The 17080-nt window shown below is 40.0% G+C and overlaps 3 protein-coding genes across 11 annotated transcripts in view; 1 reads left to right on the forward strand and 2 right to left on the reverse strand.

Moving 5' to 3' along the window:
• Positions 1-8212, reverse strand: part of eps8l3b (EPS8 signaling adaptor L3b) — a 15037-nt gene extending 6825 nt beyond the window's left edge. The window contains exons 1-6 of one of the 2 annotated variants that reach the window (XM_030424451.1): positions 8173-8212; positions 2088-2195; positions 1078-1193; positions 924-988; positions 667-825; positions 106-255 (exon numbers count right to left, since the gene is read on the reverse strand). In XM_030424451.1, coding sequence (XP_030280311.1) covers positions 106-255; positions 667-825; positions 924-988; positions 1078-1193; positions 2088-2125 — 528 coding nt within the window. In that variant the 5' untranslated portion in view covers positions 2126-2195; positions 8173-8212. Of the gene's footprint in view, positions 1-105; positions 256-666; positions 826-923; positions 989-1077; positions 1194-2087; positions 2196-2959; positions 3076-8172 lie in introns of those variants that run through there. The other variant, XM_030424450.1, reaches the window with a different exon arrangement.
• On the reverse strand, positions 3434-7693 carry atp5pb (ATP synthase peripheral stalk-membrane subunit b). Its single transcript, XM_030424461.1, has 7 exons — positions 7546-7693; positions 6670-6706; positions 6397-6542; positions 5547-5710; positions 5149-5274; positions 4412-4591; positions 3434-3687 (listed from the first exon to the last, which is right to left on the reverse strand). Exons 1-7 carry the CDS (start codon positions 7571-7573, stop codon positions 3616-3618), a joined length of 753 nt encoding a protein of 250 aa, XP_030280321.1. The 5' UTR covers positions 7574-7693; the 3' UTR covers positions 3434-3615.
• On the forward strand, positions 7763-16921 carry traf3ip3 (TRAF3 interacting protein 3). Of its 8 annotated transcripts, none has more exons than XM_030424455.1 (15): positions 7763-7781; positions 9290-9411; positions 10176-10755; positions 10857-10974; positions 11086-11203; positions 11325-11352; positions 11447-11476; positions 13238-13333; positions 14059-14130; positions 14334-14474; positions 14589-14726; positions 14804-14939; positions 15023-15168; positions 15810-15926; positions 16220-16921. In XM_030424455.1, the coding sequence occupies exons 3-15, from the start codon at positions 10339-10341 to the stop codon at positions 16418-16420; spliced, it is 1758 nt and encodes a 585-aa protein (XP_030280315.1). In that variant the 5' UTR covers positions 7763-7781; positions 9290-9411; positions 10176-10338; the 3' UTR covers positions 16421-16921. The 8 variants fall into 8 exon arrangements, with proteins under 8 accessions (XP_030280315.1, XP_030280316.1, XP_030280319.1 ...); XM_030424456.1 differs by lacking the exon at positions 7763-7781 and adding an exon at positions 7787-7805; XM_030424459.1 differs by lacking the exon at positions 7763-7781 and adding an exon at positions 8410-8541 and having other exon boundaries at positions 9290-9407.
• Positions 16922-17080: the final 159 nt, after the last annotated feature.

Genomic DNA, 17080 nt, shown 5'->3' on the forward strand with positions numbered 1-17080 from the left:
GGCAGCAGCAAAAACAGCTCATTATGAAATAGAGATAATGGTCTCAGAGATATCACATCCCAGCATGACTTTCGAAAGTCAAAGTTCTGTCAACATGTGACTCACCCCAGTCTCCTCACACTGGAACATGAAGACCTGAGGAAAGCGTTTGTTGTGTTCCTGCACAGATACTGTCAGCAGAGAGTCATAGGCGCAGCTATCGAGCACAGCCGAGATTTTAAGGATGCCACTCACAGGCAGCACCTCCAGCTCTGCCTATTAGAGGAAGAGATAGAAATCTAAGTTCATAATTATTTTGAAATACGATGTTTCTCAACATTCTGAGAAACATTGTCAATGTCGTTATTCTTTTTAAGTTTCCCAAAATAAGTCATTAAGGGGACAACTTATTATTTTGAGAAAGTTTCTCATGATGAGAAACAGGATTCCATATCGCCCATTTGTTTTTGTTTTTTTATTCACGGCTGCTCTTCTTGATATGGGCTCAGCCCCCTTGATTCCAATTAAAAGGGAAACCTCAGTGAAACAATTTCAAATAATACTTTAGACAATAAAGTTTTTACACCTCTTTCGTAATATTTGGTAAACAGGAACAAATCCCTGCAGCCAGGTCCCAAAATCTAGTGGGAAGCTTCCCCTTGAGAACAGAGGCTGTCAGCTACTGACCTTTGTCTCAATGTCACTGAGGAGAACATATCCTCTCTGAACCTCCATGATCATGTCCTGGGGCCACAGACGACCTTTGGTATCTAGCCTCTTGAGCTTGGCCAAGCAGTCATCCACCGTCTTCAGCTCCTGGCCATCCAGCTCACAGGTGAACAGGTGCTGTGTGGAGTCAATGTGGAGGGTCATGGATGAGGACAGTTAAATGGTTGTACTACTAGTCATGTGTAAGTCTCCAGGCTGGTGCAGATTCTGTTTACCTCCACTCTGACGTGAAAGTTGTCTGATTGTTTGTTCAGCGTTTCAGAGTACTCCTTTCTCTGCACTGATGAAAAATATGTAGTTGTTTAAAAAAAATAAAGATACTCAACAAAAATGAAATTAGATGAGAGGTGATTTTTGGTCTGAACATACTGTATATTGATTTCCCACTGGGTCTGAACATGCCGTTTCTCTGCAGCGGAGCTTCCCTGAGGTCATCTTGTGGGTAAGGACGCCTCTGCAGATGAACGTCCTCCTGTGAGAAACCCCTGACGCAAAGAAAAGGAAACTTATTATCAGGGAGGAGAAGTGGACTGTCCCCAGCCTTACAACCTCACGGGTCAATAAACCATCGCCGTCACGGGTGCAGTGATTTCAAGATAAACCATTTACAGCTGCACTGTTGCCACAACACAGTTACGTTTTATCAGAAAAAGGTGTGAATGGATGTGATGAGATCTGAAATTAGTGCTTCAAAATTTAAAGGCGCAGTAAGAGAAACAGGGTAGTTGATTGTTGTGTCTTACACCCAGGTTGTCAAATATCAACATTGGTATTTGACAACCTGGGAGTATGACTCAACTATCGGCCATCTGCAGATTTTATGTGAACAAGCCTCAAAATAAAGAACAGAGAAGCTTGGATTGCTAAATTCCCACATAAGGAGCTACCTATTTCTCTGTTTATGACACCACCACTCCAGTGTATCTGTATGTGGTATATAGTCGTTTGCGGCTATACTGATGTTCGAAATCTCTTATATTTAAAGCGACTAAAAGAAGTTTTTAACTGGTTATGTAACAGTCTCACTTTAACACTGATGCCTCTGTATAACATAAATAACCAAACACGACCATCAGCGAGAAGATTAACTATTTCTATTTAGTTTTTCTTGACACCTGCCATGAAGACTGGAATAGCCTGTTTACATTTTCACAGAGCAGTACATTCGCCAGTTAAAAAGAAGCAGGAGATTTTTCTTTGAATCGTTTTATATTTGACAATATATTTTGTGTCTTTGATGGTTGAAAGACTACCACTTTTGTCCTTAGGGCCCTCAAAAATCAACAAAATATCAAAGTTATCAGCAGTGGCTTTAACTTTTAACTCAAATTAATGAAAGTGACATGTAAAGTTAAAATTAAAATTAGAATGTTACCAACCCTGGGGAATAAGAGAAAGGTCTCGACTGTCCAAACATTTTCAAACGACGTCTGTCACTGAGTTAAAGATCCAAAAGCTGAGATGAGCAGGAATCACTCCGGTCCAACCTGAAAGAAAAGTTTGTTTTATGACGACAATCTACAACAGGAGTCGACAAAATTACACCGGTTTCATAATAAACCAGGACAAGTGGTTGTGAACACTTTTCCTCCACCTCTCTCATTCAGTATATTTAGTGATTTTGAGAGTTTAAAGTGAGAATATTCAACTGTTTAAGGACGAAAAAACACATTCCTTCTTTTACAAACTTTCACAGTTCCACACACTCGAAGGGTTTTACTGCGGCAGCCCCACCTGCAGTGGCGTGACCAATGCTTTAGCGTGGCTAATCTGAGCTAGTGCTGGAAAAGATTAGACATTGTTTTTCATCCTAAATTGTTCGATTGCCACCATTTTGTGACCATTACCTGTAACTAGTTGTGATTCGGCAAAAGTTACATAGATTTGCTTTAAAACTGCACCTCTGTGCGAAAGGAAGCAATAATAAAAAGGGAAATACCCAGTCAGTTACACAAACAGTTATAAGTTAAAGTAGTTGAGTTTCAGAAATGATTAATCTGTATCTTGAAGCAACTGCTCTGATTCAACGACATGTAACACATCACAAATTACATTAGATTGCTTTTCAGCTATTTTGAAATACAAAGTCACATACCTCCTGGACAGAATGGAGGCTGTAAAATGAGCCTTCCAGGAAACAACCCACTTTCTACAAGAGCAAACACATATCCCTTTCCAAATAGGACGCGACGCCAACACCATTCAACATTTATTTAACCTTCATCACATGTTAATGTAAATCTTATATTACCCGTCAGTGTCAGCTCTGCTCCGCTGTCATCGCTCTCTTCTTTAAAACTAGATTCTCAGCAGAAGGCACCTGTTCCTCGCACAGCCAACCAAAGAAATATTCCTTGCCTTCCTGCTCGAAGGCACCAGGATCAAAGTGCAACGACTTGATGGGAATGACGGATCAGGAGGGTTGGCCCAATTTGTGATATTGAAGGTATAGAGGAAGGCAGCAAATCTGTGGCTCCTTATGAGTCCAAAGGTTTACAAATGCCTCTCGGTATCTGTTTCAGAGAGCTCATAGGTCTAAAGTCCCCCCGAAAAAAAGCTCTTAAGCTCTTATCACGCACAAGTGTAATCTATTGGAGCCATAAAACTGTGACGCTATGGTCCAAATATTCACACTAAATGTCGAGGAGAAAATGAACAAGAGGTTAAAACTAAAATGTTGAAAGAAAAGAATATTGCTTGAGGTGGACAAACACAAACACACCAGTTTAAGTTGAATAAGAGAATCATTTATTTAATCATGAGCTGACGTGTAAATACTGTACACACCCATCATATTGACAGAGACAATAAAGAGGAAATAGTTTATTCTGTAAAGAAAAAAGTGAACGTCTCGTCTTGGGACAATGAGTTGAGGGTTAGAGTCGCCTTCTCTGAAGACTTGACAGTTTAGGCTGTAGCTTGACTGGTTTTAGCCAAAGCCTTCAGGTCTGTGATGCACTTAGCAATGCTCTCTTTCTCCTGAAAAACAAAACACACACACACACACACAGACATTTAGTGACACCTTGTTCAAAACGTCAACCTAATAACTTTTACAACTAGTTAAACAGTTTTTTTTTTTTTTATAATAGTGGTTCTCTTTTATTGGCAGTAAATCAACAATGAAACAAAACTGATACCAATTTATATTATTCAACCATTTCTCTTTTTGTTTTTCCACTTCACTTTTCCTATATAAAATTAAATCTAAAATTGGCAAAGCATAAATTTAAAACAGAAGCTATCCGATCAAAGAAAACCATATTAGTCCAAATGTAAGAATTTGTTTAGGGAATATTACATGGAGAGAGTACTGGTTTAACACTGGTTCCTACGAATGTGTTGATTTATGGGTGGTTTGTGGCCGTAATGGTGCTTGGCAAAAGAGTGTTGTCAGGTCTGTTTGGAGTTAGTCATCCCTAAAAGTGTTTCACTACAACAGTTTAACCAACAACTAATTCTGAAGACTCCCACAAGGCTGACAGGAGAGTGTATGAGTGTGTGAGCATGTGAGATGCACAAATGTATTATTTCATGTTTCACTTTTACAAGACAGAAGGCAGCAAAAGGACGGGAACTCTTCTCCTTTGATTGACATGATCTCTGGGAAACTCTTCAAACTGGACACAGGAATCTAAGCGGTTGTACATTTAAACTGCAACTCTAACATAACACCCAGAGTGACCAAAAAACAACCCCTGACCTGCTGAGGGGTGATGCTGCCGACGACGCTCTTCTCCACCCATTTGACCATGTGCTCCTGCTCCATCCTGCGGTGGAGGTCCTGCAGGGCGATCTGGTAGTCCAAGCGCCTCTTCACCTCATTGGTCACCATGTGTAGTCTCTCTCTGTAGTTGGTCTCCAGCAGCATGGCCACATTGTTCTGAGAGAAAAAGAGGAGAGCTTGTAGTCCTTGTAAACACTCTGTAAAAAAACCTTAACTACTCTCATAAAATTGTAGGCAAATGCCAGTATCTTAAACAGACTAAACTCCTTCTTTACATCCTCTTAACACTGTGTTGCATCTTAAGTGACACAAATAATAGTTTGAAATTCAAACTATATAAAAAGATGCCAAATACTAACACAGCCAGAATTCAGGTACACTCTGTATATTCTATACATTCTGAAAAGGAGCTAGCTGGTGTGTTGCATGGATCAGTGACAACTATCTTTTTATAGACCAAGAAATTAATTTACTCATCATAACCATGGCAAGGTTTTTTGTCGCCTCTCTGATGTTATTGCAATTTGTACTTGCCGCCAGCAGAGGCTGATAATGTCCACGTGTACATAATGATCCTTCTTTAACTCCATGAGCTCAAGGTAAAGGGAGTGCTGGGCAACTACCAGCATTCAATATAGACTGTTGTTTGAATATTGAAGTAGCATGAAGCATTATGAACAGTAAAGATATTGGATAATAAAATTGCTGCTTACCCTCTTAGCATCAAAGATCATTGATCGTCCCTCTGCTCTCCACTGTTCTTTCTTCTCATCCTCAACAGCCTGAGCCAGGCTGGCCATAGCGACATCCTTCACCTCCTGAGCCTTGGCGACTTTATCCTGCAAACACACGCACAAACACATACAGGGTCAAAGATGTGCTCAAAGTTGTGTGAAAAAGAGAAGACCACTGACCTTTGACTGAAAGCCTGCAGCTTGTACACAAATCATCTGTCTTACTTTAAACAGGACAATAAAATCGGGTGAATACATTCTTAAGAGAGATTATAATAGTAATAAGCATCCACACGCTGCAATATGAAATATTTTTAAAGTATCCTATGATTAACCACATAAAAGATGAACACATATTCATTTGGTTGTCAGCTTACCTCGTTCAGTTTGTCGGCAAAAGCTGCAACACCTGGACCAAATTTCTTGGCACCATAGAAGATGATGGCACCCATGGAGAGAGCAGCAAAGGTCTCGTGGTTGATGATGTAGATTTCCTTGGAAAGCATGTAGAGGAGGAGGCCAGTGCCCAGCATGTAGGGTCCTAGTGAGAGCAGGAAAAATGTAGAAGTTTTTCTTCATTAATGACATGATGATTTCGCTTCGAATCGCACACTTTCTTTTACTTTCAGTACATACTGCAGCAACCCCTAACCCAGCCAGTAAAGCATGCTGGCATGCATACACTAAAATACGACCGGCTGTAGAAGGACATCCTGCTAGTTTAGGCACACTGCATTTCACATACTTCCTATTGGGGCATACTTAATCTTTTTCTGGCAAAAATACTAAATGGTATGGTAGTGTAGGTATCAGAACGCAGGGGATGTCTCTGTGCTCTTAAATACATTAGCATGCACGATAAGACTGTAAGCACAATGTGTTCCTCTTGACAAAAGCTGTTCAACTTCATTTAAAATAATTTCCATCTTCCTATTTTAACCTTTAAAATCCTTTTGTGTCTCTTTCTTACCTGGTGTTTTACATATTATGCCCTAAAGCCAATTCTCTTTTTTGTGAAACACTTACTATATTTTTTATATATACTTGCTATACATATAAACTTCTATAACTTTTAGTTGACACAATCTAAATTCCTGTAAGCTGCATGTAGAGGTAACATTGCTGCTCACCATTTCATGAGAGTGAATGGATAAAGTTGTACTTAGGAGATTGTCTTTTTGCAACAAAATTAAATGACCACGTTAGGTCTTGCATCTGGTCAATCACCTGTGACACCAGTTTTGGGGTAAAGGAGCTGGAAAATCTCCTCTGGGAAGATGCCATGACGGACTTTTCCTCCCTTCTCTGGCAGAGGGGGCACTGGAGCCAGACTCTGGGATGTTGTGTGCAGAGAGCGAGATGCCTGGACCAGCCTGTGGGAGACAACATTTTAATAAGCTTTTCGAGGGCCAATCGTCAATGAATGTATAGTTGTTGTTGTAAAAACATATCATGTCACTTGCAAATACATCTAACAAAATTTCGTCAAGAGATACATACCCAGCTCCAAGGGGGCCGCTGCCTTTCAGGGCACTGGCTGCAAACAGAACAAAGAATGACATTAAATCAGGGCTGCAACTAATGCTTGTTTTCATTCATTCAAGTATGTTTAATATGATGGTGGCTTCCTTGATTAATCACACCTCTCTCAAACGGCTTTAGCATATGCTGACCATTATTATAACCTTCACAAAGGTAGGATTTACTGCACAACAGCTGGGTAGCCAAGTTTAACTAATAAACTAATATACATATATAATGTAAATAACTTAGCTAAAAAATGCCAAAAGTCAACAAAAGCCCAGGTACAGTATGTCCTGATGACAGCATGATATCAACTGAATATCTGGTAGCAATTCGACTGGCTTTAAATGAGCAACTTGTGAAATCTTACAAATAAAAAAAAACACACACACACTGTTGTATTATTTGCATTTAGATGTTTTAACTTATTTGAAGCATGAAGGGCACAAAACGTACCAAAGCTAGCTGTCAAAAGGTGACACTTGCAGGCGTGTAGAGGTAACGCTAGCTAAGTAGCTTTGGTTTGCCACCGTTAGCCATTTTCATGTTAACTTAGTTGTAACGTACTGAAAGTTATGTCTGCTAGAAATACGGGATAAGCAACAAAGACAAGAGCACCATCAATTACTGTTTAAACAAATCTATGAGAGATAAACTAGCTACAGCTTTAGAGATTATACCTTGCTTGTAGCTAACTATAGCTAGCATTAGCCTGTCTCTCATTCAATCCGCGGCCTTCAATTTACCCTTCAGCTTCACATTCACTCTAAACTTCTGTTTCTCCTGCTTGACAGTTGGTTTACACCAGACGTGAGTTTAAATAATCATGTCAATTGTGAGATAAGTGCATACCTGAGACAATGATGATTCTGGACAGCATGTTTGTAGGATGAAGTGCCAAGTTCTTGCTACACCGGGCACCCTTGTTTCGGCCTCTTCGTGCCCTTCTGCAAAGAGCCACAAATATGGCGGAAACACGACATATCCTGCTGAAATATCGCGAGAGTAGAGGAGAGCTCCGATTTCTAGAGTTATAAATTAAGTGACCACTAGATGGTGCTGTCCGCCGATGCAGCTTCTTTGAAAAGGTGGGATTAATTGGAGTGTTTGAGGTATGAAGAGAATTTGAGGTTAAACATGATACTAAAATGCAGTTTTAAAGTGAAGCTCTCGCCAAAATGCAACCTAGGCTTTTTTTGTGAATGTAAATGAGGCAAACCTTCATGTAAAAGCATAATTACGACAAAAGAGGCACTTTTAAGATTGACCGTATTTTCGTTTTTGGCTCGAACTCATTCTCAATGGGAGTGCATGGGGCACTTTTATATAGCATCGCTATTTTCAAAACAATCAGAAGGCTCGACACTGCATGAAACTTTGCTCGTAGTATCACCAGGGTCTCTACACATGAACATGAGCATTGAGAACATTGTTTGTGTACACAGAGTTTGCTTAAAAGAAAGTTTTTGAACAACTCACATTAGCAGTAGCTTGTTCCGCTCCCAGTCGTCATGGCAGCCGAGACATATTGATCTCAGAATGCAACGTAACATGGAGGACATTTAAGGTGGACCGCTACTGTCTTCCGGCAACAACTATCCACGTGATATCTCACGTGACTTTTCTGGCTTTTGATTTTAGTATTGTTTCTTATATGAGGCTCCTTTTTTTAACTTCAAGGTCAATATTGTTTTTCACTAACGACAAAGCAACTAATTATCCGTGCATTTATATGGAGCTAAACTTTAGGAGTGGTCCACCTTAACTGTCCTCCATGTTACATCGCATTCTGAGATCAACATGTCTGGGCTGCCATGACGACGGCTGGAGGAAGAAGCAACTGCTAAGGTGAGTTGTTCAAAAACTTTATTTTTAGCAAACTCTGTGTACACAAACAATGTTCTCAATGCTCATGTTCATGAGTAGAGACCCTGGTGATACTACGAGCAAAGTTTCATGTTGTGTCGAGCCTTCTTAGTGTTTTAAAAATAGCTATTTTGATGCTAGCGTAAAAGTGCCCCATGCACTCCCATTGAAAATGAGTTTGAGCCGAAAAGGAAAATACGGTCAATCTTAAAAGTGCCTCTTTTGTTGTAATTATGCTTTTAGACGAAGGTTTGGCTCATATACATTCACAAAATAGCCTAGGTTGCATTTTGGCGAGAGTTTCACTTTAATTTTTAAAAAATTATGATTTTTAATCAAATCAAAAAAATGAGCACGGTCTGTTAGTTAGTTTAATGCAAATAACACATACAGGCATATACACCACCAGAAACAAATGAGGCTGTCGACTGCAGATGTGTAGTCATGTAAATCTGCATCAGATCAGATGTTAACCTGTTTTGAATGAAAAATGAATCTGCTGTTATGAAAACATTAACATTTCCAAGAGCCACACACATCAACACACAGTACAACTCTCTCCCCCGACTAGTGTGCTTTATCCCAGACTGCAGGGGGAATTGGCTGTGTCTGTGCTTAATCTTGGGGCCCACCCGTGTATGGCATCAGTTTGGTGCGAGTGGCTGCTGAGATAGAGGAACATATGACGCGGCCGTTCTCTTCACTTCCTGTAAAAACGTATGCTCAACAGAAACAGCTACATGTGAAACACAGACAAAACCCCCGGAACACTACCTCAGAGGGGTGAGAAAATAGATAACCTCTCAAACTCCTCATGAAGACTTTTCCCTACTGAAAGAGATGGCGTTGTAGGTAAGCTCTATTATGACTTTCTGCTTGTTAGGCAACATTTTGTCTTTGCATTATCTTGTGCATTTTCCCTCCAGGGCCTACGCTGACTCCGATAACTGTGGTACTCAGTGTTAAAAGAGTTGTATAACAAAATACAATAACAATGCAACCACTGCAACATCTACTTCTGCATTTAATATTACCACCTCTAAAAGAACTATGCTAGTGTTAAAAGAGCTGCTATTATTGTATCGGCTTCTACTAAAATTCACCGGCATGGTTCAAAGAGAAAATGCACGTCTCTACAACACAAGGCATCTTAAATGTAAAAGATGCCGCTGGGGATTTGCATTTGGCTTTTTTGTGTGTGTTAGGCTCACTAACTTTTGCACAATCACTTACTTTAACTGCTAATTTTCCTTTGTTGCAGCAGGTAAAGATCTCTTTAGAATAAAATATCAGTGTATGAGAATGACACGCTTCTACCGCACAAGTATGAGAGCACATTTGAATCGCTTACAATGTTTTACATGAAAATGAAAACAAAAACTGAACTGAACTGAAATCAATCATCCCTTTGCACCTGCAACACTAAAATAGTCTTCAGCTACCTATAACATCCCATACAGTCAGTAAATGGCAACGTTTTCATTCTGTATATTGAATCAATATGGGTAAATCGTTATGATTTCCTGATACTTTGTCGTTGTAGGCTCAGTCCACCTCCTTATCATTCACTCCTGTGTCTGCTCTGTTTTTCTCCTCTCCTGTCATTTCCGATCCAGCTACTCCTCTACCACCACTCCCATCAAATGACCTTCCCCTGCACACCCGATAACCTTCACACTTCGCCTCGTTTGGCAACGAATAAACTTTTCTCTAACCTTCCTGTCCGTCAGTCGTGCATCAGGCTTCAAACCCGGTCACCTGCTGGGCCTTCAGACTGTCATGGCTGCCCTGGCCGCCAGTGGAATACAGCTCTACCCAGTGAATGACTTTGACCAAATAGTGGCAATCAGAGCGGAGAGACATGAAGACCTGCGAGGACGTAACAATGTCACTTCGTGTCGCAGCCCTACAAGGGGGTTAAATACAAGACTGATAAAGGATGAGCTGAAGAAGAAGAGGCAGCAGGAGTTTCTGAAGAGGAGATCAGTGAGCCCAGAGCGGAGTGGTTCGAAGTCAACAAACCGTTTTTTCAAGACAAAACTTTCAACTCCATTTTCAATGACACATCACAGCTCAATCAGCAAGTCAGAGACATTTTATACAAATATTCAAAATACCCTCACAGCTAATGGACATCCAGTGATGATTTTAACACCACACAGCAGCGTAACTGACGGCCCAAGCACCAGCAATTGGGTAAACACACAGCCTTTGATATTAATATTGGTGTTATTCCACCAAATCCATGTTTCACCTTTTCACTTCCTGCATTTTCTTCTCTCTCCTCCTTTCGTCAGGCCTCCTCATGGTCAGAACAGGTACCACTGACGAGGCAAGAGAAAGGCCAGGCAAGGACGCAAGCATCTACCTCCTCGAACCAGCACATGAAAAGCATGGAAAAGAAAGAGAATAGAGGTAATGGTAAACTTCTTTTCAGTTGCATGACATTTTGACACATCATTTTTGCTATTTTATTACAAAAATGGTGTTTGGTTGTTTTTGTTTCTGTTTTGCTGCCTCTCAAAGCTCAAAGGACAAGCATCACGACATTCTTCCAAACAGAAAAGATTCACCAGAAAGTCTCCGTCCAAACAGAAAAGACTGTCCAAAAAAGGAAAGTGCGTGAGACCAGTGTGCAGACAGAGTGAGTTTAATTCAAATCTCCTTGAAACCCTAATCAAAACATCAAATCTCAAATGTTTTATCAGAGACAGCTGGGATCAGTGTTTCATATTTCTATAATGAGATATTTATCTTCTGTGCAGGGCTGGACTTGTCACTGTGAAGGAGTCAGTAAGTTTGCTTTATTCACTGGAGTATTACATCTAATTTGCATGTTTAAAGAAAAAATGTATCAAATTAAACTGATTCTCTTTGCTCATTATAGGATGTTCAGCTGTTGGCCGACTGCTTGCAGGTAAACCAACCAATTCCTACCAGAGTCCATCCAGAGCTGAGTTCTGTTTTTGTTTATTTGACACTATAACGTTTGATAGATGAAATAATCCATTCTCCCTTTCACAAATGGAAAGGTGAACTTGTTAAAAATGTATAATACAGCCCAAGATTTCACAGTGAATGAATCAAAATGTGAATTAGCTCTTTCTGGTACTTGAATGTATATACAGTGGAAGAAAATCAGGCTATAGTAAACAAAGAAGTAACAGACAGACATTTAAGAGGAAAAAAAGAACTACATTTTGCCAAAGGGTACGTAACAGGCTACAGATCTTTCTAAATACAAAATATGTTTGTAAAAGCACACATTAATTTACAAAAACACTGTAATTAATTTTTCCTTCCATCTAAAATTGGCTATTTTTACTTCCTTGTTCCCCATGTTCTTCTTGTCATAAATTGTACCTGTGTTAAAGTAGCCTACCAGTAAGACCAGCTAATAATTTTATTTGTAGGGTTCATGATTCATGCAATGAAATTACACTGTAAATTGTGTGCTGTTTTATAAAGTGTTATATTCATTTCATACGTACATAAAACTCACTTTTTCCCAGTTAAACACACTGCTATACAGCTCCCACCATACTTGGTCCGGTTAGCTTAAGGTGGCTAGCAAATGTTAGCTACATATTGTTGTGGAGCAGACAAACTTTTACGTTACAATTAACAATTATCATTGTCCCAATAATTGTCATCGATGGCTGTTATTAAGTAAAAGTTAGATAGTTTTCCTTTGTTAGTCAGAGGCCAGTTGGTTCAGTATAACAAGTATGGTGGCTAATGTTAGCCACTGTTAGCAAACGTAGCTACATTTTGTTGTGTAACTGAAGTTAGTTTCTCACACTTTTCTCCAAAGTGCTACTGTTACACTAATAACTTATCATACATCATTATCCCATAATTGCCATGTTTTGTCTTTTAGTTGGATAGTTTTGCTTTGTTTGTCTGAGGCTACTTGGTTTGTTATGACCAGTAGTTTATAATGGCTAATGTTAGCTAATATCAGCATAAGTTCACACACATTTTGTTGTGTAGTTGACATCATTGTAGCTTATGACTCTTCTGTAAATGTTAATGTTACACTACAATTAACTGTTTATCATTATTTTGTCATTTGTGACTAATTGGATAGTTTTACTTTGTTTGTCTGAGACTACTTGGTTTGGTAACTTAGCAACATGGCTAATGTTTGCCACCTGCAGTTAGCTTTTGTTTAGTAGCCAATCTGACGTCCCTGAAGTAAGTTTACAACTCTTCTCCAGTGTGTAAATGTTACACTGCAATGAACCATTTATCCTGAAAATCACAATCGTCAATTTTGGCTGTTAATGAGCAAACTGGAAATGTTTGCTTTGTTTGTAGGCATAAGATAAGAAGCTAACAGATACTTCAGTTCAGTGTGACATGTAGCTTATGGTAGCTTAGGGTAGTTTATGGTAGCGTAGTTTAGCTGACATTAGTTTAAGTTTGTGACTCCAGGAAACTTTTCTTCTTAGTTTTTATGTTCTGAACTATTATAAACACCAAACTGTGAAATCAATGTACTTCCTGTCGATGTTTGACTCACAAATAATTATTGTTTAATTTCCACCATGTGCATGAGGTGTTAGATGATATTAGCATAATTAATTTTATCTGTGAGGATAAAACCACAACAGAAGATGCTGTCTAACTTTATTTACACCAAACTAACTTTCTCCTTCTTTCTGTTTTCTGCCAGGAGGCCCTGTGGAGAGAGGAGATGGTGAAGAAGAAGTTGGCAGCCCTACAGGAGAGCGTGTCGAACCTGATGAACTCATCCGACAAAATATGGACAGTAAGTATCTCCGTCAACACAGGCTGTTTACTTAAATCTAACACCCCCAGAGTGTTTTGCAGTACAATTTCCAAATACCAAATGCATTATTTCTAGTTTTATAAGGTCGCATTGGCGCAGTTCATTTTGCTTCAGTGCCCTGGTTAACATAACACAAAAATGTCTCAGTCTTGAACACAGCAGTGTGTGGCAGCAGCTGCGTCAGGAAGGCCTGTGGTTTGAAGCTTCCTGCTTCCGCTCAAGGCTTTACTGCATAGGACGAGTGCAAGCTGCCATTCTTATACAGGAAGGGTGTGGTAGTCAGTAGCAGTTAAAGGTGCTAAGCATCATCAATAGCTTTCTTTTTTGCTTCTCTGGCTGTAATGAATGAAAGGGAAATATTGGTGTTTCCCTTTTTTTTTGTTTTCACAGTGTTTTATTTTTAAATTTGGGTGTGAACAGCTGAAGATCTAGAAGTTTCAATTACTTAATCTTTTCATCTGTGAAAATTCTTTCTCACTCAGGTATGTTATCATCGGGCAGCTTGTGTTTTATTTTCCACACTCGCACATGCAGGACATTGTGATGTTTTCTTGTAGCTCACACATGCTGCAAGTTCCCTCTGTGCACCAGTGAGCACAGGCAGTGAAAGAGCACCCTGTCACAGATTTTGGTACATGATGCATTCATTTTCCGTCTGCAGGTTACAGCGTGACAGTCAGTCATTTCCTCTCTAACCCACACAGGCTCGGTGCAGTGAGGACCTGCTGAGAAACAAGATAAAGGCTCTGGAGGCGCAGCTGCAAGTCTGTCTGCAGGTAAGAAGAGCAGCTGCTGCTAAAGAAGAATCTAGTCTATTTTTTGCTTCTTTGCAACAACTCAAACATTTTTTTCCATATAAAAACAACCCGCTCTACACTTTCACTCAGTCTGGCAGGTATAATGCAGTAAGCGCGCTGTGGTTTTGGTTGACATCTCACCCTGTAAGTGTTTTAACTCAGCAGTGTTTTGTCCTTCATAGAAGTTTCCTAAGGATGGAGTGAAGAAGCTGGTGATACAGATGGAGAAGCAGCAGCTGGCTTATGAGGAGAAGGCTCTGGTCGCCCTGCAAAAGGTTACACAGGAAAAATCCGAGGTGCTCAGCAAGGCTGAGACAATGAAGGTGAAACATCCAGCTTTTGATCTAACGCTGAATTATGTGGGTTTTTTGATCGCAGGTTTTCTGCTGATTTAACAAAAAGGTAATATCGAAATAACTTTATACTCTTGCCTTCAGGAAGCGCTAGCCAAAGCAGAGGCAGAGGCACTGAGATGGCAGATGCTTTATAAGGAGCTGAAGCTGAGCTCTGGACGACTCAGGGAGAACCAGCTCCTCAGTGACGAACAGCTGCAGCAGCTGCACAGCCAAGTGGAGGTACAGTACAGCCTGTGAACGTGTTGGATGGTCAGAAGTTTTAATGAAAATGTTTGTTACATATGTGTCCTGCGCAGCTGTCCCGGGCCGGAGAGGCTGAGCTGAGGGAGGAAGTGGTGTCATTAACACAAGAGAAGAGGGAGCTACAGTGCAACATTTGCCTGCTGGAAGAGAACAACCAGATGTTAAGAGAGGAAATCCAGCACCTCAGAGGCAAGACACTCAGACCTGAGAGGCATGGTTTGCTTCCCTTGATCAGTAAAGGTTCAATGTGAAGTAATTGTCCTGTTTCCTAGATGGCAGAAATGAGAGCGAGGACTTCATCCTGCAGGGGCGCCTGGTGTCAGAGGAGGCAGAGCCACAGCTGACGGTGAGGAGGGACTCTCAGGTGGAGGAGCAGCTCCGTCACACTCAGGAGAAACTCCGACTCAAAGAGAGAGAGGTAGAGTGGAGATTTATCACAGCACACTGCAGCACGTTCACATCTTCATGTTTAATCGTTACAGTAACGTGTTTCACAAATGAATATATACATGAATCCACACTAGATAAATCACAGATGATTAGAGCTGCAGTGATTAATCAATCGTCAGCTGTTATTACCAACTATTTTTCCTTTAGTCCTTCATCTAAGAAAAACAAAAATTCAATATTCTCTTCTCAGATGTGACTATCTTCTGGTTTCTTTCCTCTTCTACAGCAGTTAATTAAATATATTAAAGTTGTCGTAGACAAAACAAGACATTTGAGGACGCGACCTTGAGATTCAGAAATACTGTTTGATATTTTTCACAATTTTCTGACATTTTAATTTAATGCAACTTCAACTTTCTGTCTTTGCAAATGTATTTTAATTGAGTATCAAATATATTCAGAAATATTCTAAGTGATGCTTTTAATATTTCCTGCCCTTATTTCTGAACATCATTTAAGTCATAAAGGGACATTTTACCACATCTGACTTTACACACACCTTTTAAAAATGCATGTCAACAGATAAACATCAGTGGAAATGGATTTTGAACGGGTTGCGGTAAAATAAGGTTTCACACAGTTTGTGTGTGTGTGTGCTTGTGTGTGTAGTGTGAGGAGTTGCAGACAGAGCTGCATGCCATGGAGCAGGAGTGCCAGTCCAGCCAGGCCCGGCTGTCGCAGTGCAGGGACGAGCTCCGGCAAGTCGGCCGTCGTCAGCGAAGACCGGTGAGCTGTGTGTGTGTGTGTGTGTGTGTGTGTGTGTGTGTGTGTGTGTGTGTGTCTGCACGGGGAATTTGTATCTAAATGACCTTCCACTATTCAAATGCTCTGAGGTGCCCTTATGTTGTTATGAATTGTTTTGCACTTTTTGTACCTTTATGTTTTCAGCCTTTATGACATCTTGCCGCAGTGATTATCAGCTCAGAACGTCATGAATAAGGACTCTGACTCGCTGCTCATACTGTACGTACATCACTGCAGCAGCTGCATAATGAGACATTTCTCCCCTCTTTGTTCAGACTCCATGTTGCTCCTGGTGGAAGGTGTGGATGTTCTTCCTTCTCCTCCTCGTCGTGGCGCAGGTTGCCATGTTGTGGCTGTGGTATCCTCCTTTCAGGGAGCAAGCTGAAGACCTGTACTCAGACATAGAGACACGCATCAAAGACTATCTCATGGAAATGGCCTCTCCTCTATATTCAGGCTGTTTCAGACCAATATGACAATCAGAAATATTATTTATATTGTGTTAGATTTGCATTTCATACAGTTTTAGAAATTGGAACTCTGGATGTGTGTGTGTGCTGTAAGTTAATGTTGTGTTTCAAGTGTGGGATGTTTGCAGAAAGTTTAAGTCAACTTCAAGGGTAAAAGAATAATATTTAAAACTCATTTAAAGCTCTGTCAGCTCACACAGCTGATGTTAATGAAATCTTAAGACAATGTGATTTGATGATACTAACAAAACAGGCAGAAGTAGACAAAAGGAAGTATCCTTTGTACTGTAAACAGTATTTTTAGTCAAAAGCACCACCTCAAATTATTAAAGACTTTAAGATAAAGACAAAACTTTACAGTAATATTTCAAGCTGTTGTAATGGAATATGTATCAGTGCTATGAGCTATTTGGGAGTTGTTTACTGTGGCAGTTAAACACTCAATAGAAGAGCCATTAGTGTTTTATATTATAATAAATAAAGAAATATTGTTATTTTGACACATGATACTGTTTGTCGAGTTTTCTTGAAAAACATTTTAATTCTTGCTAAGACAGTTTAAATGAAAGTGTCACTGGTTATAGTCTTGGTCTCGTTGAGCTTTGGGTTCAGTTTAGTGTAAAATACCTGAGATCTCCATAGTGAAGTCAGTTTCTCTGATGTATC

Source organism: Sparus aurata, chromosome 7, assembly GCF_900880675.1.
Source record: "Sparus aurata chromosome 7, fSpaAur1.1, whole genome shotgun sequence".
Taxonomy (NCBI): domain Eukaryota; kingdom Metazoa; phylum Chordata; class Actinopteri; order Spariformes; family Sparidae; genus Sparus; species Sparus aurata.